This window comes from Bidens hawaiensis, unplaced genomic scaffold (assembly GCF_021521415.1).
Source record: "Bidens hawaiensis isolate Kalapana, Puna unplaced genomic scaffold, B.hawaiensis_p1.1 tig00008479_1, whole genome shotgun sequence".
Lineage (NCBI taxonomy): Eukaryota > Viridiplantae > Streptophyta > Magnoliopsida > Asterales > Asteraceae > Bidens > Bidens hawaiensis.
The window spans coordinates 249,980-272,802 of NW_027491602.1; the positions used below are offsets into that span (position 1 = coordinate 249,980).

At 35.3% G+C, this 22,823-nt stretch overlaps 2 protein-coding genes and 2 pseudogenes across 3 annotated transcripts; 2 read left to right on the top strand and 2 right to left on the bottom strand.

Annotated features, from left to right (window-relative positions):
- The first annotated feature begins 4,955 nt into the window (after window positions 1–4,955).
- LOC143529104 (uncharacterized) lies at window positions 4,956–8,608 on the top strand. The gene is made up of 3 exons (XM_077024973.1): window positions 4,956–5,048; window positions 7,104–7,206; window positions 8,254–8,608. Exons 1-3 carry the CDS (start codon window positions 4,956–4,958, stop codon window positions 8,538–8,540), a joined length of 483 nt encoding a protein of 160 aa, XP_076881088.1. The 3' UTR covers window positions 8,541–8,608.
- Window positions 8,609–10,059: 1,451 nt separating this feature from the next.
- LOC143529093 (uncharacterized) lies at window positions 10,060–14,474 on the top strand (annotated as a pseudogene). The gene is made up of 3 exons (XR_013134592.1): window positions 10,060–10,766; window positions 11,219–11,605; window positions 14,179–14,474. The product of XR_013134592.1 is annotated as an uncharacterized LOC143529093 (transcript).
- A 531-nt stretch (window positions 14,475–15,005) lies between these two features.
- Window positions 15,006–16,281, bottom strand: LOC143529105 (uncharacterized). Its single transcript, XM_077024974.1, has 2 exons — window positions 15,838–16,281; window positions 15,006–15,686 (listed from the first exon to the last, which is right to left on the bottom strand). Exons 1-2 carry the CDS (start codon window positions 16,279–16,281, stop codon window positions 15,006–15,008), a joined length of 1,125 nt encoding a protein of 374 aa, XP_076881089.1.
- Window positions 16,282–21,141: 4,860 nt separating this feature from the next.
- On the bottom strand, window positions 21,142–21,739 carry LOC143529094 (calmodulin-like protein 3 pseudogene; annotated as a pseudogene).
- Between the last annotated feature and the right edge of the window lie 1,084 nt (window positions 21,740–22,823).

Genomic DNA, 22,823 nt, shown 5'->3' on the forward strand with positions numbered 1-22,823 from the left:
GTGGTATGTTTAATATACCTTACAATAAAAAATAACTGCTTTTTATATACGTGGTTACACTCCCTATTTTCATTCAAATTCTGTTACTCCCATTAAAGACCCAAAATTGATTTTATTCATATTCCCGCTATATATTTTTAATATATTTGATTTCCCTCACACTTCATACCCAAGGCCAAAACTAATTCACTGGTTTCACAACCTCTATATTCAATTATTAATGTTTGTAGTCGAGGAGTTAGCAAGAAGAAATGAAGATGCAGAACGTCATCTCCCGCCCAATCGCAAATTCATGTATCGGGCAGGTACTTCTTTTGTATCTGGTACACTGGATAGTTTGTATTTTAATAATAGTTATTGATCTATAAAGATTATTGTGTAAGGTTGTGAATTTGGGGCTGAATTGAACGTAGTTTAAGTTTTCTACATTTTTTAAAAGTTACGCATGCCAACTGTTCGACAAAATGCCAATGTGAGTTTTTGGATTTTCAATCAACATAGTTGTCAAGTTTTATCTTTTTATATAAGTTTTACATAGTTTCCGTTAGTTGCCTTGATGTTTGTAGGATTGGGCTCATTTGTCGATGCTTTAAAAATGGTAATAAGTTTGGTTGCAAAGAATTGGTGTGTTCAACTCTTGATTATGCTATTTGGTAAGAAATATGTATAAATAAGGTCTTTTTGTTTTGAGTTTATTCTAACTTTTGGATACCTATACAACAACTTTAATCCTAATGTTGGTAACAAAAAGACAGTTTATTGATTTGTAGAATAAAAATGATGAAGTCTAATGACAAAGCTCAACCGTACCTGGCAAAACTTTGGGGCAATGCTAAGAACCAACCATGTGCAGGTATCAATGTTTTGGATACACTTTTAACCTTTTGGAGAAAGCTGTTTATCTATTTTTTTTCTTTTTCAGCTAATCAGAACCAAGAAAAATATTGGTTCTTTTAGTCATATTAGATATTCATACTAAATATTGGAGATTTGCCAAATGCTAGTTCAATTAGTGCTTGACTAAATTAGCAGTCACTACGTTAAGGAATAGCTTGGATTATGCTTGAGGTTTATCCAAAATGAGAGGTATAAAGAGAGCTCGAATGGAGTTCAAATAGATTACGGTGCATTATAACTCTTTGATTATTTTTATTGGTTAGCAAGTTAACTTAATATCTAAAATGGGTTAGGGCCATTGTAGTTTTTTTAGACGTCTTGATTAATGATAGTTCGAGCAGGTTGCTTCAACACCTATTAAGTTTTCAAATTTGGTTGTCAAATGCTTGATCAAACTTGGGCCGTTTTTAGATATATTTATAGTTAATTTCTACACATTGGTTCAATATCCCTTGCATCTTTTACAATTAAGTTTAATGCTTTCATGTTTCAATTTATAGATGTAGGGTAGTAGAATTACCCGCGGATCAGGAAACACGCCTCGCGGGTTTCCAACACAACCCCAATCTATAATACTTGCCTACATTGATTATAATCTTCAGGTGTTTTGTTTGATATATAACCTAACAACTTTATATAATGGAAAAACTTAGAGCTTGTACTAATCATTTTTTTATTTTTGAAAATGATTAGGCATTGGCTGCTCCAAGAATATTGACATTGATTGGCCCAAATGGAAGAACAACCGGAAAATTAACGGAAGGCAAGAGAAGACTTGGAACATTGAAATAAAGAAATGGAAAACGAGCGTATGAAAAATGAAGAAAAGAAACAAAAACTTGAAGAGCATAAGAAAATTTAAGTCTAGTGCAAATTAGTAATTTGATTTTGCAATCAATCCTTCTAAACTAGTTATGTACTTCAAACCTTTAAATTTAAATTATTGTATGTGTGGTTGATTTGTAAAATGTGTTTTAAATTACTTAACTTTTTATGCATTTTTAGCATAGAACATCCAGATTTATTTATTTGTTAGAATCTTTTTGAAATATGAAGAAAAAAATATATAAAAAAATAAAACTAATACTAGATGCATTGAATAATGCTTAGAATAAAAATGTTAAAAAAATAATTAATATGTGTAGGGAAATAAAAAGAAACTATTTAGATGTGTAGGAAATGCGTAGAAAAATCTAAGAAGTAAAAGAACAAAACTAATTAGATTGCGTAAGAAAATATGTAAATATGTGTAGGAAATACGTAAGAAATTGAAAACAATAGTTTTATTTACATGTGTTTGAAATGCGTTGGAAACTTCCAACAACATATTTTTGTGGGTAATGCGTTAGAAAATGTGTTGGAAATGCGTAAAAAAATATTTCCCACGAGACTTTTTCCCACAAACCTGTTTTTGTTGGAAATGTGTTGGAAATGATGGTTTCCTACGCATTTCCAACGAAAAATGACGTAGGAAGTCAAGCAATTTTCTAGTAGTGCTTCCATCACATAATTTTGGGGAACCGGATGAGAATGCTCTTAGGGATGTTCTTGGCGTTAGTGTTTCGAGGGGGATTTCGGGTCAGGTTTTTCGTGTTTCAAAGTTTTAAATCTATACTTGAAGCCTAGCCCAAATATCTCAATGATTTTTTGGGTTCAGGTAATCTGGGTTTGGGTTTTTTCAGATTGCGTTAGTATCCTAGATCACAAAAACAAAAACAAAAAATATTTAAAACTCAATGCTAAAATTAAAGCTAACATATTATTCTTCACTCGTAATGTAATAAACAAATAACAAACAAACATAACCTGCTAAAACAACAAAAAAAAAGTATAATTAACAAAGTCCAAACATAAAAAATAAAACCAACATAATTGTCTTCATCTGTCGTGTTTAGAGTATTCAATTATGGTTTCTTTAGTCATAAATCGAAAACATTAGTAAAATAATAGACAATCTATCTATAATAAGGGGCTGTTTGGCAAGTGCTGAACCATTAAGTGCTGAATCAATAAGAGGTCTGAATGATTAAGAGACTCTGAACCGGTAAGTGTTGAACCAGTAAAGTGTTGTTTTGTTGAACCTCCGAATGGCTATGCAGAATGACTATTTTACCCTTATAAAGTATTGTGTGCCGAGTGAAATATATTTGTTAAGCTGTTAAGTCAGAGCTCTTAATAACTATACTAAACGATCAAACTTTCATTATAGCCAACCAAAATGACAATGTCTCGATACAAAATAAAATACATATATAGCAAAACAATCCATTTTATACAAATATTTCATAAATTACTAACATTTCAAAGTTAACAATATTTCATTAATGTCGATCAAAATTTCACTGGAAAATGAAAGGATGTCACAAAAGCCAACTATTCTTCTAGAATTCCATCATTATTACGGCAGAAAGTTGAAGTGATCTTTGCTGAGTATTCATCCGACTAAACATTATTACGGCAGAAAGTTGAAGTGATCATTATTACGGCAGAAAGTTGAAGTTGAAGTGAAAAGCCAACTATTCATCGACCTGAGAGCTCGTTCAATTCCGATTGCATGTGTTTCTGACCATTACTTCAGCCGACTAAACATTAGTGGAAAACGACACATGGCTAGACAATACATGTGCCCAGAACCTAAAACCAATACGTGTTCAAACGTACAATAAACCTGCAAAAAGTTCTGCAACGAAATCGTGTCGAACATGCGCATAGCAATAACAAACCTAAAAGAAATTAATTAGTAAACAATAAACAAAAAATAAATATCCTAGGCGGACAAGAGGAGTAAGTAATACCCCGTGTGGATACAGACTCGAACACAGGCACTAAACGTACCTAAGAATTATTGGAACAACAACCCATAACAACCGCCAAGGCAGAACCAATTGTGTTTTAACTCGAAATTGTATATTATATACTAACAAATATTTCCTAAAAAAACCGTGGCGCCAAACTTGTCAAATACACTAATTAGATAATTAAGTACAAGTCATCTATATATAATGACTACGAGTCAATTCCAAATCTGATCATGGTAATGAAGCAACAATATTTGAACTAAGACGTAAATAGGGGTAAATTTGTGCATCTACGGGTAAATTTGTTATAGCAGCCAACCTCTTATATAAACTTTCATAATAAAAGGCCGTATTAAAAGCTAAACCTAAAAGCTAACTTCATATTACAATAATCAAAATTCATAATTCACATCATAATAATCCTATAGTTGTGAACACAAAGACACAACAGGCCATAATGCCAAATAAAACATTAGGAAAAACATCAAAATAGCTAGGAATATTTGTTTTTACCAGATCCTCTTATTAATTTGTTCATTAACTTTAAGACTGAAAACAAATGCACCTGCCTTATCTTGTGAAGTAATCTCATGTTCAAGAACCTGTTCTCCTGATGAAGTATCAATCACCGATATTTAGAAATGATTAGAATGATGAATTGAGGATGTAACTAACCACATACATAACTGAAACATTTTCTTTTTCAAGCATGCAACTGGATTTAAACCGAAAACATTCGTTTTTTTGTTTGAATATGCTCATTGGCTTTGATTTGTTGGTTTAATTCGTATAAAAAGTTTCATTCTTTAATTAAAGTAAAAAAGTTGGTTATTAATTGAAACCTAAAAGGCTAGCAGCCCTGTTTGCAAGACCAAATCTTGTTTAAGGTTAACCGACCAATAACTGAAGTGAATCAATATGCAAAACTGATTAACCAAAACCAAACGGTTATGAGTGTCCAGTATACAATGGTCCAGAAAGCTTCATAGCATCATCTATGATATCAAATAGCTTTGCATACTGAATATAATCATTTATAGGTTGTCTAACCGGACTGAAACATATTAGCAAAAAAAATCCTACAATCACTTGTCAAAATCATCAAACCTAATCCATAGTACACACAATATTAAGCTATATCGATTAACAATTGCAAAAATTGTATAATAATTAGGTTAAAATAAGAAAGTTTACAAGAATAAAATTGACCTAATCCCATCAGAACTTCTTTAACGAGAGCCTGATCATGCAATTACGGAGATGGCGGCGGAGACGGCTGGTGGTTATGGTGTTGACAGTTACGAAAATGAAGAACGAGCGAGAGGAAGATGGAGATGGAGGAGAGGGAGAAGGGTAATCTGGTAGTTTTTCCATTCAGCGTTGGTTTTTGACTGAATTGGGCAAGAGCCATTAATATGTGGGTTTTGGATGAAACAAAACAAACAGTTGAATGTCTGGACGAATAAGAGATAAACATCTGAACCATCCCATTAAGAGCCAAACAAACACCCCCTAAGTGGAATAGGAACAATCTAATACTTAGCTTATTATACCTAAAAATATATTTTGTTTTAAGGATAATTTAAAATACAAATTGAGACAAAAATAAAAAGTATGATAATGATTTGTGGCCACACAAAAAGCCCTTAAAAAATTTTAAAAAATTAATAAAAAAAATCATAACTTAATATATAAATAAAAAAATTAAAAAATCGAAATGTTTCCCCCATCATTCATGTTCCAAAAAAACGACGAAAATACACAATGCCGAAAATTAACAAACAACGCAATGATTAATAAAAAAAAGACACAATAGTTCACAAAATTTAGAATAGTGCCGAATAAAATATAACACAATGTTGAGTAATATAACACAATATCAATAAATAAATACACAATGTCAAGGAAAAATATACAATCAATGACGAAAATAAACACAAAACACAATGATAAATAAAAAGACACAATGATGTTTTTTTCCTCAACATTGTGTGTGTGTTTGTTTGTTTGTTTGTTTTTTAGAACGAGGAAAACGGCAGAAACATTTTTGGGTTTTTACATTTTTCATTTTTTTATTAAATTTTGAGCTTTGATTTTTTACTAATTTTTAATTATTTTTTAGGGGTTTTTTTGTGGCTAGAAATCCTTCTCATTTTTGTTCCCTTCGTAGAATAATTTCACCCTTGTTTTAAAACTAAAAGTTTATTCGGGTTGATACGAAAACCAAAACTCAGACCCAAGAACCAATGCGAATTACTTCAGTTCGGGTAAGACTTTTCTCGGGTGTGGGTTTTACGGGTTGGGTTAGTTTGGGTTCGGGTTTTCTCGGGTTTTGGTTAAAAGTGACATCCTTATCGGCAATTAGAGAACAACAAAGTAGTATTTTTAATGATCCTAAAATTAGGGGTGTGGAGGGCAACAGTCCCAAAATTTTTAATGATCTTCAAAGACGGCTCACTAATCCACCTTAGCCTTCATCAACTAGTCTCCTCTCCTACAATTAGAACTCTGATTTCTCTAAATTTGCAACCCGATGGTTTCATAGAGAAGATGGTGGTCTATTTCTACCATTGTTCCTTGGGTGTCAGTTTCGATTACCAGATTTTGGTGGTGGTCGCGAAAGACAAATTGGTAGGCCTGTATGAAAACTAAACGAACATGAACATAGGTATGCTCGTGTTCGTCCATTTAACCAAACACAAGCCCTGACATATATAATCGAACAAATTCTTTTTATTCATTCTCGTTCATTTGCGTTTGGATATATGTTAAATCACAAACGGATAAAAATGAAAGACACTTAGTGAATGCCATATGACATCCGGCACTTTGTCTACCAAAATACCATATATATGTATAGCTTTTGACATGTCACAATAGTATATAAGTTTCGAATTCTTTTGTTAAAAAGATACTTTAAATATTTATTTATTTATTATTATTAATTAGAGACTAAAACAATAAATGTAAAAAATAAAAAAAAAGGGTATAAACTAATAAGAATTGGAGAGTTAGATTGAGAGTGGGGTCACTTATAACATGGTCAAAAGGCAAAAGCTGCTTTCGTGTGTTGCCGTGGGCTTGTCGGTACCAATTACCAATTTATTTACCACACTACCCTTTGTCGTGTTGTCTTCACGCAACCAATCCCAAAAAAATAACTTCTTCCATCAGCAAATCAAACCTCTGAAGCTCCAACAATGGCAGAGTAAGCTCTTCTTATTCATTCTTATTTTCCGAAGCCTCTCTCTCTATTATAATCATCCTTTTATTCCGTAAAAATACATATTAATCTACCCACTTCATACTCTTACAGATCTAACGGATACTCAACCTACTGCGATCAACAAAGCAGATCTAGAAACACACAATCCACCACAAGCATCCACGTAAACGTCAACTCTCGAGAATCAATCCGCCTGCGATTCAGACATCTCCGTCGCCAAAAAGTTATTAGTCTTCGAGGTCGTTTCCTTTAGTTTCTTCTTGTTTTCATCTCTTGTTGCTCAAGGTCAGTTTCACACATTAAGGTTTTTGAGTTTTTATAACAGTTCGGTTTGGAAATAAAAGATAAGTTTTTTATTTTTTAATTCTTAAGAGTTTTTTTTTAAAGAAAAAGATAAAGGATGGAAAGAAAAGTGAAAAGTTATGACTTTAAAATTTGCTGACTAAATATTGTGAAGAAAAACTTTATAATCATGCAGAATACTAATTTATCATTTCAAAGTTATAATATTTTTCCTATCTTTTCCTCTTATCTAACTCTTCTTATCTAATTAACACTTTCTTTTCTTTTATTTTAACTCGAGATTACATTTTAAGTATATAATTTATTTTCCTTTCTTCCCCTTTCCAACTTATCATTTCTTTTCTTTGTATTTTAAATATGAGAATGCAGTGTTAGTGTTTTCGGTTTATTATTTAGGATTGAAAACTTTTGGTCGAAAATAAAAAAAATTCTAAAAAAATAATAATTTTGAGCCAATATGTTACACGCTATATATTTTTTTTATCGTAGTTAACTAGAATTCAAAGTTAAAAAATGAAAATTTACAAGTTTGGTATATTTTTTCGATGCTAGTTAAAAGCTGTGTTCTAAAAATCGGCCTAGCGCTAGGCAGGGCCCAGGCGTCTTGATATTGGTTAATCGGAGGCTCTAGGAGATAGTTGATCAAAACCGGTTCAAATCTCCCAACTCGGTCCTAGGCGGATAAAATCGGCCCAAATCACCTAACTGTTCGAATTTTGAACAACTTTTTAAGTATTATATTCATATTGATGTGTATATAAAATTTCAATCCGATTAATCCTAATTAATTCCAGGCGGTGCCTGACCGCCTGACTAGTGCTTAGCGACTTATGCAACACTGGCTACAAGCAAAACCAAAATGGAACCGAAAGTTCTATTTTTATGAAAGCGTAAGACTGCTTTTTATTACAGGTTGTTGGGTTGGTTTTTCGGTTTTATGTACACGCCTAAATTGTGTGGTTATATACTTAACTTGTATTTACATAAAGCTACCTCTAACATTCCACACGTTACATTGTGTCTAATAAGGTCTTAAACTCGCAATCAATCTGCTCAACAGTAAGGATGTTGATGAGGCGTTTAGGGCGCATATTAATTTAAAGGCGTTACGGTTCGGAATGCTTGGTTCGGCGCTAGGCTCGGTTATGGGATGCTTGTTTCTGATGCTGTCGATGGTGAATGTGATTGAGATTCGGTTGGGGATGTTGTCATGTGGGAGTAGGTCTGCGGTTAATGCGGTTGCTTCAATGATTGTTTTGGTGACTTCTGCACTTTTGGTTTATATTTCTACTGCTGTGTATGCTTTTTTGCATTAGTAAGTTGATAATAATCCGTTAACTGATCTAACTTTACTTGAATTGTGATTTCTGATTTGAGGGTTTGTTAGTTTGATAATCTGTTAACTGCAATTTTGGATTGGAATTAATTTAGATTATGGTTTTGGAAATTTGAGTATCTTTTGGTCAAATGGTTGATCTTTTTTAGATTTTTCTTCCGTTTTTCTCAAAAAGGTCTGGTCCAAATCTATGAAATTTGGCTTAAAAGTGTAGTTCGTGTTCCAATTTTGGAATAAGAGATAAAGACACTCTTGTTTTTATTCAGGCATAGGACTGGCTAGTTTAATTTGGTATGACACAACACAATCTTGTATTCAAAAATAGAGTAGACAACCGTAAGGTGTTTTCTAGGGGCATTCGAACCACTATAGTGACACATGTCAGATTGTCAGTTATCAACCGAAATTTGAGTGTCATGTGTTTCCGGAGATTGGCCTTGTAGATATATCGATTATTTTGAATACCAGATTGGTCACTAGGAGATTTCTTCAATTTCCATCATGCTTTCAAATGATGGATTGAATAAATGTTTTTTAGGGGAGAATTGAACGACCAATTATAAAATTAAAGTAAACTATCATTTTCGTTTACGTGGTTTGCTTGGCTTTGTCATTTCTATTAAAAAAGTTTTTTCTTTTTTTTTTGTCATTTCCGTTCTCGTGATTTCTTTTTCTTGTCATTTTGGTCCATTTCTATTATCAGATTGGTTCCACAGATGAAGTAAACGATTTGGACAACATTATAGAAAACCTTAAAGACAATTGTGACACTTTCCTATAAATTTATTACATTTGTAATTGTGTAAAAATCATAAACAACTTATCAATTTTTCAAATAGTTAATAAGTTATAAGTTGATGCAAATAAGCAATTCTAAATACCCCCTTAATTTTTAAGTTATGTAAGTTATGATATAACACGTTTAATATACAGAAAATAACAAATAAATTAGTTAAACGAATTAATCCGTAAACCCAACGGTTTGACAAGAATACGAACCACTTAGTTAAACATGTTTGCGGGTTTGATTCGAACCCCTTTAAACTAAACCCAAACTCATAAATTTCATGATAGATTCATGTAGAGGTGTACAAAACTGGTTTTTTTACAAACCAAACCGGTTTGTTTTTACATGTTTAAAACCGGTTTGACCTAAACCGGTTCGGATTAGAAGCCGGTTTAAACATAGAACTACTTGAACTGATCCGGCCCGGTTTGGTTCGATTTTAAACCGTCTCAACCGGTCTAATACAAAAAAACCGGTTTTAAAAACCGCTGGTTTAGTTCGGTTTGGAAACCCGTTTTTTTAACAACTTCATGTGTTTTAGAAATTCAGACCTTAAATAGAATTAAAGATGGTTCTAACAATTATCTAACCCAATGGTCTAATACCCACCAGGCCACCAGCCATAACCACATTTACCACATAGGCCCACCAACCCTCATCCAAATCCCACAACTACAACTACAAACCCACCTTAACAAAATAGAACCTCAATTTTCCATAAGAACCCTAGAAATCTCAATTTGGGGCTTTTGTTTCCCCTTAATTCCAATCATGGATTCATTACTAGCAACATATGCATCGTCAGATGAAGATGAAGATCAACAACAATCACCACCACCACCACCACCACCTAAACCATCCAAATTTGGTTCTAATTTCTTCTCGTCTCTTCCACCCCCTAAATCACAACCCACAAACCCTAATAATAATACTAATAACCCTCAATCAGCGAAACCCACATCTTTATTCTCCTAATTACCTCAACCCAGATCCGAATCATCCGACCCGTTTTCTTTAAACCCTAAACCTAAAAATAAAAAGATTGTTCAGCTCCGGCCACCGGTGGTTAATAAACCAATTGACGAAGATGAGGATGATGATGAAGATGATGTTAGTAATAAAGGGTTACCGAAAAAAGATGATTTTATACCGGAAGCGCCTTCGGTTAAGTCGTTTTTGTCAAGTATTCCTGCTCCGAGAAACTCGGGCTCCCTCGGTGTGGTGCCGTCGTCTGCAGGCATGGGCCGAAGATCGATTCTTGATGGTGACGTTAAAGGGTTGTCGAATTCGACTGTAGTGAAGGACGGTGTTGATAATAATAATAATAATCGGGTGAAGGACAATACGAGTAATGGTAATGAGACTAATAATAATGTTTACGTTGATTATGCGAATGTGGCTGAAACGAGTGCGGATTATGTGAGCTATCATCGTCATCATCATCATCATCATCGTACTCAATATATCCCACCAATAGCAAAGCTATGGTAGGGTATGAGGAGGGTAAGATGTAGACAGCCTTACCTCTACCCTATAAGGATAGAGAGGCTGCTTTCGGTGAGACCCCCGGCTCGATAGTAGTTTCGCATCAAGCCTTGGACATAAGGCACATAGCACTCAATCATCGGGACACCGGCTGATCGGTGCATGTACCCTTGTCTTTCGGCTATCAACGCCACTACATGATGCCTGATTAACCGTCCGTCACTTTTAACGTTATTTTCACGAGATTAGTAAAATAACGTCAAAATTAGTGCAATTTCACTTTTGCCCACCCGAGGGTTCACACATATATACATCATATGTGCGCACCACAAGCAGGGTTCACACATATATACATCATATGTGCGCACCACTTTTGCCCACCCGAGGGTTCACCCGAGGATTATGCGAGCTATGATTATAATAATTATGCAGAGTATCAGAATGTTGGTGCGGATTATTCAGCTTACGGCCCAGCTGCTCCTGCGAGTGATTATGGAGGGTATGAGAATGTTGGCATGGGTTATGAGGGTTACGGTGATTATGGAAACTATGGGCAGTATGAAAGTAAGTGGATTGATCGGTCTAGTGGGGATTTGCAGCCTGATGTTTCGGTGGCTGCAGCCGTGCAGAGTGTTGCGCGGCCACCTGGGAAAAGAGGGAGGAATGAGATTCCGCAGGAAGTGATTGAGGTTAGTCAGGATGAGTTGATGAAGAATCGCCCACGTGAGGATCAAGCTAAGTCGACTGGTATCGCATTCGGGCCTTCGTATCAGGTAATCATACACTTATTCATCATTTCATTGTTGTTGGGGTCCCAAGGGTTAAGGTTTAAGGGGTTAAGTCAAAATTGTATGAGGCCCGTTACTTGGAATTGCTTTTGTACATGGACAGATATTGTGCTTTTTTAGGCTTGGTTTTAAAGTCCGCACATCAGGCATAATGCATGCATGAGGTGATATGGTTATTCTGAGATCGTATCGGTGCAAATGATGCGCATGCCACATGATGTGACGCCTTATGAAGTATACTAGTATTTTGAAAGAATTAGACCATTGATTGAATAAATGTGACCATGGATGATGAGAATATCTTATTTTTTAGTTTTTAAAATTTAGCAAGTTATATATCATTTATAAATATTTTTTTATTATTTTCTTAATAATGAAAGCACCACATAGCATCGGGTTTTGGTATCGAAATGCATCGGAGTGCTGCACACTTTTTAAAACCAAGCTTTTAGATGGTTAAAATTATTTTTTAGGTTGTGTATAGAGGTTATCTGTATGTTAAATCGTATAAAGAGGTTTCCTATATAAATTTTAGGTACAAGATGATAGAAATATATTAGAAACATAAAAAATTTTGATAAATTTGGAGCAAGTCGCCTCGGTGCACCTCCTGTTTTTTAAAAAATAAGAAGGGTATTTTTTTTAAATAATACGGGTTATTGGTTTACAGTTAATATACTCCAATATATAAAAGAACACAGTTTCATAATTCATATATACTAAACTAGATTTTATCCCCGTATTACGGGGGTTGTTTTACATTATACATTTTTAATATTTATATATGTATATTTGGATTTTAATTTTTCTTATTGTAAGAAAGTTAATAATTATTATACTTGAGATTTGATGATGAAATGGTTTCACAAATAAATGATATGTTATAATCCGGTTTAAAAGCTATCTGGGTTTGGTGATACCCATTACCCGTTTATTTTCTTTATTATAAAATTGTTTCTTAATTATAAATAATATCTTTTTTAAATAAAATAGGATATTAATTTTTAGTATATCCCTATTTTATAGGATTTTCATATCAAATATTTGATGAGATTAATTTTTAATATAATGAGATGTTATAACCCGTTTAAGAGCTATCTGGGTTTGGTGAGACCTTTACCCGTGAATTCGGGTCAAATGCGAGAGAAACCTTCATTTACAAATAAAACAATCTGATGGCCGGAAAGAATAGTTGTTTTACATTTTTCGTTTTTTAATATTTATTTTTTGTATTTTAATTTTCTTTATTGTAAGAAAGTTAATAATACACTTAGGGTTTGATGATGAAAGGGTTTCATAAATAAATGATATGTTATAACCTATTTAAAAGCTATCTGGATTTGGTGACCCATGGCCCGCTTATGTATTTTACTATAAAATTTTTTATTAATTATAAATAATATCTTTTTCTTTTTAAATTGGATATTAAATTTAGCATATCCCTATTTTATAAGATTTTCATATCAATTAATTCTTAAGATTAATTTTTAATTTAATGAGATGTTATAACCCGTTTTAAGAGCTATCTGGTTTTGGTAAGACCCATAACCCGTTTGGTATGCAGGAATGACAGTATGAATGGAATGATTCATTACGTGGGAATGAAAAAAGTGGTGTTTGGTTGCTCAATGGAATGGAATCATCCATTACACATGGAATCCCATTCCATCAAAACCATTCCTTCCCACCCCCCGTCTTTTTTTTCATTCCATTCCTCTTTCACCCTACTTTCTCAACAACACTACCACTTAACAACCACCACCACCATTACCATTGGCACCACCACCAACTCCGCCGACACCACCACCGCCTCCACCACCGCCACCACCATTTTCGTCGCCGGAGCTACCACCATCGCCATTATAGCCATTATAAAGTTTTTTTTTTTTTTTGGTTAAAAAGTATTTTGAGATAGAAGTGTTATTATTTGTATTTCATTTCTACAATTTTTTTGGATACCAAACAATAAAAATTAATAATTGATTTCATTCCTATAGGTTAACCAAACAAGACAAATGAATGGTAATGATCCATTTCATTCCCTTGTCCATTCCATTCCTTCTCTCATTCCATTCCCCCTTCATTCCATTACCTCCAACCAAACATACCCTTAGTGTTTGATGATGAAAGGGTTTCATAAATAAATGATATGTCATAACCCGTTTAAAAGTTATCTGGATTTGGTGACCCATTACGTGCTTATGTTTTTTACTATAAAATTGTTTATTAATTATAAATAATATCTTTTTCTTTTTAAATTGGATATTAAATTTTAGTATATCCCTATTTTATAGGATTTTCATATCAAATAATTGGTAAGATTAATTTTTTATTTAATGAGATATTATAACCCGTTTAAGAGCTATCTGGTTTTGGTAAGACCCATGCCTATGAATTTGGGTTAAATCAATGAGAGGCCTCTATTTAAAAATCAAGCAATCTGGTGACTTCCATAAAAGGGGGGAGTGACCACATCGCGACACGTAGGATTTTAGGGTTTTCGTTTATATATATTATAGATATAGATATTGACAGTGTTTCTTTTTGATAACCTGCAGCCTACTTCTTCAGCCAAAGGGAAGCCATCAAAGCTGCATAAGAGGAAACATCAAATCGGATCTCTATATTTTGATATGAGATCAAAAGAGGCTGAACTTGCAGAACGCCGATCAAAAGGGTTTCTCACAAAAGCAGAAACACAAGCCAGGTATGGTTGGTGAGCAAGTTTGTGTTGTATGTGTACACTCTTTTTCATCAAATTTCTTCATTTTTCATATGTTAGTTTCCTATAAACATTCGTCTTTTATAATGAAAAAGGTTGTAAAGATTGTTTGTTACCATGCTGAATCATGTATGTGATGCCATTTTTGTTTCTTGATGGATGCTTGGAGCGATTGCTTTAGACTTTGGTTTGAATCTTGTTTTCAAATATCGTAGCAATCTTAATCATTGATTATTGCAATGGTTCTACAAGCTCTCTGTTGCTGCACTTTGATGTTCACTTTGTGGGTGTGCTGATAATCCATTGAAAGTGACCAGTCCACCCTAACTAAGGTGACCCGGTTAGGTAGTTTGAAGTGTATATGGTTCAGTTTGTGGTTAGGTTTTTCGGTTTTGCCCGTGATTTAGAACTTGAATTAGAAGTCTTTTTTTTTTTGAAAGATAAACTTCATTCAAAAAACACCAATAGCGAGTCCTCAAAACAAGGACCCCTATGCAATCCAAAGTTACATCAAATCCAACGGATATTTACACCACACATTCCAATCGATAGATTTCAATCTAGACCTATGTTGGAACAAAAACACGAACACGACTTAACCGTTTCCACCACTTCGATTGCTCTTCGCGCTTTACTGTTAAAAATTCTAGCATGTCTTTCATTTCAAATGCACCACAATGTAGAAACTACAATGCCATGAATCAACTGATTATCCTTCTTGGAGTTCGTATAGTTGTCAGCCAACATCAAGTCTCTAACCCCAAAGGCAAAAATAGGGGGCAATCTACACCAACTCTCTATCCTTGAACAAACTTCCATAGTGAACCTATATCCTGTGAACAAGTGAACCGCCGTTTCCGGATCAGAATCGCAAAGAGGGCACAACTTGTCATCTTTGTGAATCCCACGCCTAACCAGCTCCACTCGAGTAGGAAGTTTATTAAGCTCGGCTCGCCATACCATTATGTTACATTTCAATGGGGCCCAACCCCGCCATTTCATTTTAAAAATAGGACCCGAAACCGGTCTGTTGGAAAGGAAATTCTTAGCCATCTTGACTGAACAAGCCATTAGTATCTCCCCTCCATAACCAACAATCTTGGCCTCCTTTCCAATCGTGGTCATGAATAGCCGAAAGAAGTTCAAACAATTCAACTTCTTCGTGAGTAGTTGGATTTCTGAGCCACTCCCATTCCAAACGCTTTTCACCATTACATAGCACAACCCGATTTGCAACTGTAGCCCATTTATTTTTTTCCAACCTGAATAAGTTAGGAAATAAGAGTCTAAGTGGCTCATTCCCAAGCCAGGAGTCGCCCCAAAAGTTAACTGAATTCCCATCACCTACAATACCAACAAAATAACTATTAAGATCTCTGTCATTCAGGAGCTTTTTTTCACCAAGTTTCACTATCTGTTTCCAACACCCGCTAGAAGAAAGCCTACACGGTAACATTCTCTAGGTTCGGCTAGACCCATGACATCCTACCATTACCTTTTTCCACAAACAATTGCCATCCTTCTTAAATCTACAAGCCCATTTAAGAAGTAGAGCTTCATTAGTGACTCTAAGATTGGTGATACCCAAACCGCCCTCATTCTTTGGCCTTGTAACCGAGTCCCAAGCCACCCAACAAATTTTTTTCTCTTCAGTAGACCCCGCCCATAAAAAGCGCCTCATTATACTTTCTAGTTTCTCAATCACCGCCAAAGGAGCTTTGTATAATGAGAAATAGTAGATAGGTAGATTTTCAAGCACCGATTTGATAAGTGTCACTCTTCCCCCAATAGATATCGTCTTCGATTTCCAAGAGGCAAGTCTATGTTTCACCACTTCGACCACCGGATCCCAATTTCTAATTCGGTTCATATTAGCTCCCACTTTAATTCCTAAATATTCAAACGGAATTATACCTCTTTTACAACCCAATACCTCCATCATATTATCCACTTCTAAGTCTTCTGTCCCAATCCCAAACAAATTAGACTTGCGGAGGTTAATGCGAAGACGCGAACATAAATAAAAAACTCGAAGAATTCGAGCCGTATTCTCCAAATTCTCACGTGACCATTCTCCCAAGATTAGAGCATCATCCGCGTAGAAAAGATGAGTAATCTCCGTTTCCTAATCCGTAAAATTAATACCCGTAAACTCACTGATGTCTTTAGCTTTAGTCAACATCCACGAAAGTGCCTCCATAACAATTAAGAATAAAAATGGAGAAAGTGGGTCACCTTGACGAAGACCTTTCTCACATTTAAATTTAAAAGTCGGCGACCCATTAACTAACACTGTTGATCGTGCCGACACGAGAATTCCTCTAATCCAAGTACACCATCTAGGAGGAAAACCCATTTGAGACATAATTGAAATCAAGAAATTCCAATTGACGTTGTCATACGCCTTCTCGAAATCTATCTTTAGGAGAAACGCCTTTATATTTCTTTTTTTCAACCACTCCATAATTTCATTCACAACAAGAGGACCATCAAGGATGAACCGGTCTTTTAAAAAAGCCGATTGCGACTCTGAAATCACCATACCCAAAGCTTTCTTGAGACGATTAGCAAGTATTTTAGAAATAATCTTCCTAATCATCCCAACAAGCGTGATGGGTCTATAATCTTTAAGCCCCAACGAAGCTTTCACCTTAGGAATCAAGGTAATAAAAGACGATCCGCAACCTGGAGTTATAATACCTGTCTCATGGAAAGCCGTCAAAATACGAAAAAAATCTTCCTCCAAAAGATGCCAGAAACGCTTTACAAATCTGAAATTAAAACCGTCTGGACCTGGCGTCTTGTTCGAACTGCACTCAAAAACCGCTTCTTTGATTTCCTCTTTAGAAAACATGGTAACCAGCATGTCTCGATCCGTCTCCATAATATTTTTTATACCAATACATTCCGAATCCGGTCTCTGAGTAAATTTTTCTTTGAAATGCTCTCGAAAAAATCTCATTACTTCTTTCTTTACAAGACTCGGTTTAGACACCCATTCCCCATTCACCTCAAGACCCGGAATAGTATTCCTAGCTTTTCTCCCATTTACCATACTATGAAAAAAGGCTGTGTTTTCATCCCCATGAGACGCCCACTTCACCCTTGACTTTTGTTTAATGTCTCGGGATCTATGACGCTCAATCTCTTCAATACTTTTCCTACATTCAGACCAGATCCACACTTCTTCCTCCTCTAAATCCCTATCTTCCATAACAATCTCATAATCTTCTTTTTCAGTTTTAAGCCTGGCTAAATCTTCATCCTCTTTAATTCTACACTTTTTAATCCATCCTCTTAGCCTATTTCTGAGCTCTTGAAGCTTCCTAACCAGAGCCACATCAGGAGGACCCGAAAAATCACATCCTTTCATCACATTTGTAACCAACTCCTCACATCCTGCCCTATCCAACCACGAATCAAACCATCGAAATGGCTTAGCACCATAATTCGTATCAACCAACGAAAGAACCAAAGGCAAGTGGTCTGACAGATCTCTATGTAAAGCTCTAACACAAGTGTTGGGCCACTTATTGAAAACATTAGAACATACTAGAACTCTATCAATTCTACTAAGTTTACACTCTTCACCTCTACTTGCCAAAAAGGTGTACTTCATACCTTTCAGATTATATTCTCGAAGGCCAGCCTCATCAATAAAATCATTAAAATCCCTTGCACATACTTGGTCGAAGATAGAATTTTTCCTTTCCTCCGAATATCTAACTGCATTAAAATCTCCTGAAACTGTCCACCACCCCTGCCCTGCCTGAATAACCTGATTAATTTTCAGCCATAGATTTTGTTTATCCCCATTTTGCTGCGGAGCATAAACGTTAATAATATTCAACTGAATATTCCCATCCGTCATAATACCCGAAACAAGCAAAAAATTATTATCTGTCTCATAACCACATTATTCTTTGTAAAAGACCTTTGGATCCCAAACATAAACAAGATCCTGGGAGCGACCATTAGCATTAACAACTTCGAAATCAAAACCCATACCTCCCCAAAAATTAGACAACACAACCTCCTGTAAATTGATACTCATCGTTTCCTGCATAGCAAGGAAAGAAACACCAAACTCCTCTTTTATTCTCTTAATCCACCCAGCCTTTCCGTTAACCCCAACCCCTCGAATATTGATTGAGAGAAAATTCATTTCTTACCAAGTTGTAATCCTTCTTGATCAATCGATTCCCTAATCATATCACCATACCTATCAGTACGAGCCCCAAGCTTTTCACCCATCACCTTGGTTGCTTCAATTTCCGCCTCTATCAAATTAACGTCGGCATGCGGTTAAAACAATCAATCAGCACCACACCTTTGTTTTTCTAGAATATTACTCCCCTTATCCACAATATTATCCAAACGTTCCTCTTCTATATTAAAATCATCAGATTCGGACTCCTCTTCTAAGCCCAAGAGGTCATTAAGGCCATTTGTTCTAGGCCTTTTCCCTTTTTTAATTTATCTGACCCACTTGAACTATAGTCCTTGGGCTGGCCAAAATCTACCCATTTGTTAAATTTTTTTCTTTTGGTATTATTACCTCCATCCGGACATTCTTCTTGTATTTCCAAAGTCAAATGTGGGGCCATGCATGAATTTATTATGATTAGAACATTCTTTGTCACGTATTTTTTGCATTAATGGTGTATTATTCTCCAAATCAATTGCATTAATTACCGAATTGAACTCCCCATTACCGTTACAATCTGAATTTTCATAACTGCCCTGCCGCTCAAGCGGTATTCCGGCGTCATCCTCCGGCTCAGTTTTAGAACATGACTGAACCATGTCTTCATCGTTTGCTACAGCAACAAAATCATCTTTTTCACCTGACTTATAAATGCCGTCGTCTGGGTTGCCCATATGTACTGACCGATTCAAACACGATACAAATTCCGGCATCCATTCGTCATCCATGCTATTCTTCCATACTCCACATTCTGTCCCTCCCACAGTTCTTCCTATGATATTTCTCGCTGCTTCCATAGTATCCATCGCCGCCTTGTTACTTTCAAACGATAATAGTACTGTTAATCCTCCCAAGAACTGAACTTTCCCTTCGTTTGGACTAATCTCCTTCATGATCACATAAATATTTTTCAAAGCTTCCACATCCATCATCTTCGCAACCAGTGCAAGCCGACAAAAGCTTGAACATTGTTATCAACAGTAACAGTTCTAACCTCATGATCTACTGGTGTTTTCTTCCCCGTTAGGATATCTTTGAAGGATCGTCTCCCATCGTTACCACCATCCACATGATCCCTTCTGAACCCGTAAACCGCATCACCCGTCTTCCGAGAATCCTCAACCTGTATTTTACCAACAAAACCTTTATCGTTTATCTCGCCATCCTCTAGGATGAACCGTGCGACGTTAAATTTTAAGGCGTAACCTCCCATACGAATCTTGCTCAAGTTCTTCCCCATATCAACTTTGTCTTTGACATCCAAGAGAGACACGAATCCAAAGCGATTACCAAATCTATCTCGTTTTCGAGCAATATAAATGTCGTAAATCTGTGCGTACTCCCTCTCAAACCCAGCTAGATCATTCCCACTGCACTGGTCGGGAAGAGTCGTGACAAAAAACTTTGTTAACCGGCATTGGACATGCTTCGGAATTGGTTTCCGATGATCCGGATGTCCCATAAATTGATAATCGAAGAAAGAAACAGAGATTTAGAAAAATACCTTCTGAATTGATCGTTTAACATTTATCGTCTAAACCTTAGTTGATCGTTTAACATTTATCGTTATTTTATTTTTATTTCAGAAATATATAATTATTTATATATGTAGTATATTTAAAATCGTATTTTATCATTTTTAATCATTTTTTAAATTGTAATACAACTTTAGGCTTTGGAAAAAGAAGCATTCAGTTGAAATAGTGAAAATCGAGTCGTCAAATCTCTAAAACTGGTTAGTCTGGCAGACCAAACCAATTTGATATGTCGTTTTCTTAAACTGTAGTTAACTGGTCTACTATGAATTTTTATCAAAACTATAGTTAGCTGGTCAATTATGAATTTTTATCAAATCTCGCTGAACGATTTATCACCGTGTATGAATTTATGATTTCAAAGTTCACGTTTTATGGACTATGGTCAAGCTAAAAACTTTCCTCATAAAAGTTAGGCAAATTGGAAATAAATAATCCCAACTTTTATGAATTGGCCGATAATAATCTTAAATTTAAAAATCACTACCAGCAGTCCCAACTTTCAACTATTTTTGTCTGTCCTCCGTTAAAAAACACTTAACGATGTTTTAGGGCTTTTGATCGGAAGAACGATACGATTCGAATGATATAAAACTTATCTCGAAACGATGATCCAAATGACTTGATTTTTGTTAATTGGAAATACAAACACCTTAATTGAAACAATGCTTCGTCGTTTGGATAATAGTTTCGAGATAAGTTTTACATCGATCGAATTGTATCGTTCTTCCGATCAAAAGCCATAAAACATCGGTTAGAAACTTGGGAAAAAACATAACGGTATTAAGTGTTTTTAAACGGATGACCATTGAGACAAAAATAGTTAAAAGTTGGGACCGCTGGTAGTGATTTTTAAAGTTAGGATTATTATCGGCCAATACACAAAAGTTGGGATTATTTATTTCCAATTTGCCTAAAAGTTATGATGATCAAAATAACTTGGGGAAGCCCTATCTTTCGAAGGACTTCTCGATTTGCTCCCCCTGACCATAATCTTGTTGATCAAGAGGTCTTGGATATGAATCAAACAAACACGAAACATAAGGAAATTAAGGATTCTTATATTCAATCTGAAACTGAATAAAGATACATGGTGATGAAACAAGATGTTAATGGACAAACAAGAGTTCAATAGATGATAGTCAAGTGGGATCCAATGTTCCAAAGGCACCACCTTTCATCATCTGCCTAAACTCTTTATAATCGACCATCCCATCTCCATCAGCATCCACTTTCTTCACCATGATCCGACAATCCTCAACTGTTCGGCCTTGATCCAAGCCAAGCGAACCCAAGACCGACAAAAGCTCCTCAACCGTGATGAACCCATCTCCATTTTGGTCAAAAACCTTAAAAGCCTCTTTCATTTCCTCTTCTTCGTCCCCCTCCATTATTATTACTTCATACAACCTCTCAAATTCCTCCATGTCAACCGACCCATCACCGTTGGTGTCAATATGATCAATCATAAGTTCAAGATCCTTCTCGGATATAGCAATGCCGAGACGATCAAGAAAGTTGGATAGCTCTTGTATGGTGATCTTGCCGTCACCATCGTGATCAAACATTTGGAAAAAGTGATGGATTTCGCATAGATCCATTACGAGGGGTCGATAGAAGGATTTTGAAGAGAGGGACTTAAAAGATGGATGAGAAATGAAGCGAGTGGAGAGTGGTATTAGAGAATGATTAGGATTAGTAGCTTATATAATGGTGGATTTGAAAAATTAGTGGAGAGGAGGAAAATATGGATTCCCATGAAAATAGTTGATTGTTTGGTCATATAATCAGTTCAGCATCAAATTAACGGTATACCCCCGAGAAGACCACAAAAAAATCGTCGAGATTGGGATTATTTTAAGTTAATTAATTGAACATATTAAAAATATATTTAGGTCCTGCATACATCAGTTAGTCGAAAGGTAAAGGCAAGCTTAGCACACATTTCTTCATGTTCAGTTACCTTTTTTTAACGTCTAACTGATTGGGTTAAATTCATCATCGAGCTCGATCATAGATTGAGTTGTATGGGTAAAATAACACAGTTAATTATACCATATAACTAGTTGTATTGTAATTTACATGTGTAAATGGACCCAAATCTCATCACCTATAAAACCAGCAGCATACATGTGGTATATATGCTCTTCATTCCTTCATATGCTTGTTAGGCAAAACCCACTTTTGGTCTAGCAAACCACAATCATTCAGGAAGCCCGAAGCCTCCTGTGATGTTTTACTGATTACTCTGTGCATATTTTGTTTGATAGGATATTTTGCTAAGTTGTGTCTTCTACACTGATTGCTCTCTAATTAAACTATCAATCTATCACACTACAGGTTGGTTGGTAAAGTGGTCAACACGAACCGGGCCGGGTTCTAAACTTGATGATCAGGTTAAAGTGTAATGTGAACATAAAAGAAAATGGGCTTTTCAGGTAAAAGATATTGATACATCTTCTTTTTTTTTTCTTTTGCTTTAGTTTTTATAGAAATAGATATGGCGGCCCAGGTTGGGTTACCTTCTGTTGGTTATCCTGTATAGAACCTTAAACAATAAAATAGAAATAATAGACGTTAACGGTGAACCGGGCTTGTGTTTAACACAATTCACTTAAACAGATTCGCGGCCTGTTCCCAGGGTACGCCAGTTCGAAAACAACCATAGCGTGCTGCGAGACTTGAGTCTGTTTGGTGTGTATTGAACAACAGCAAATGGTCTGGTTTTATAGTCACAAA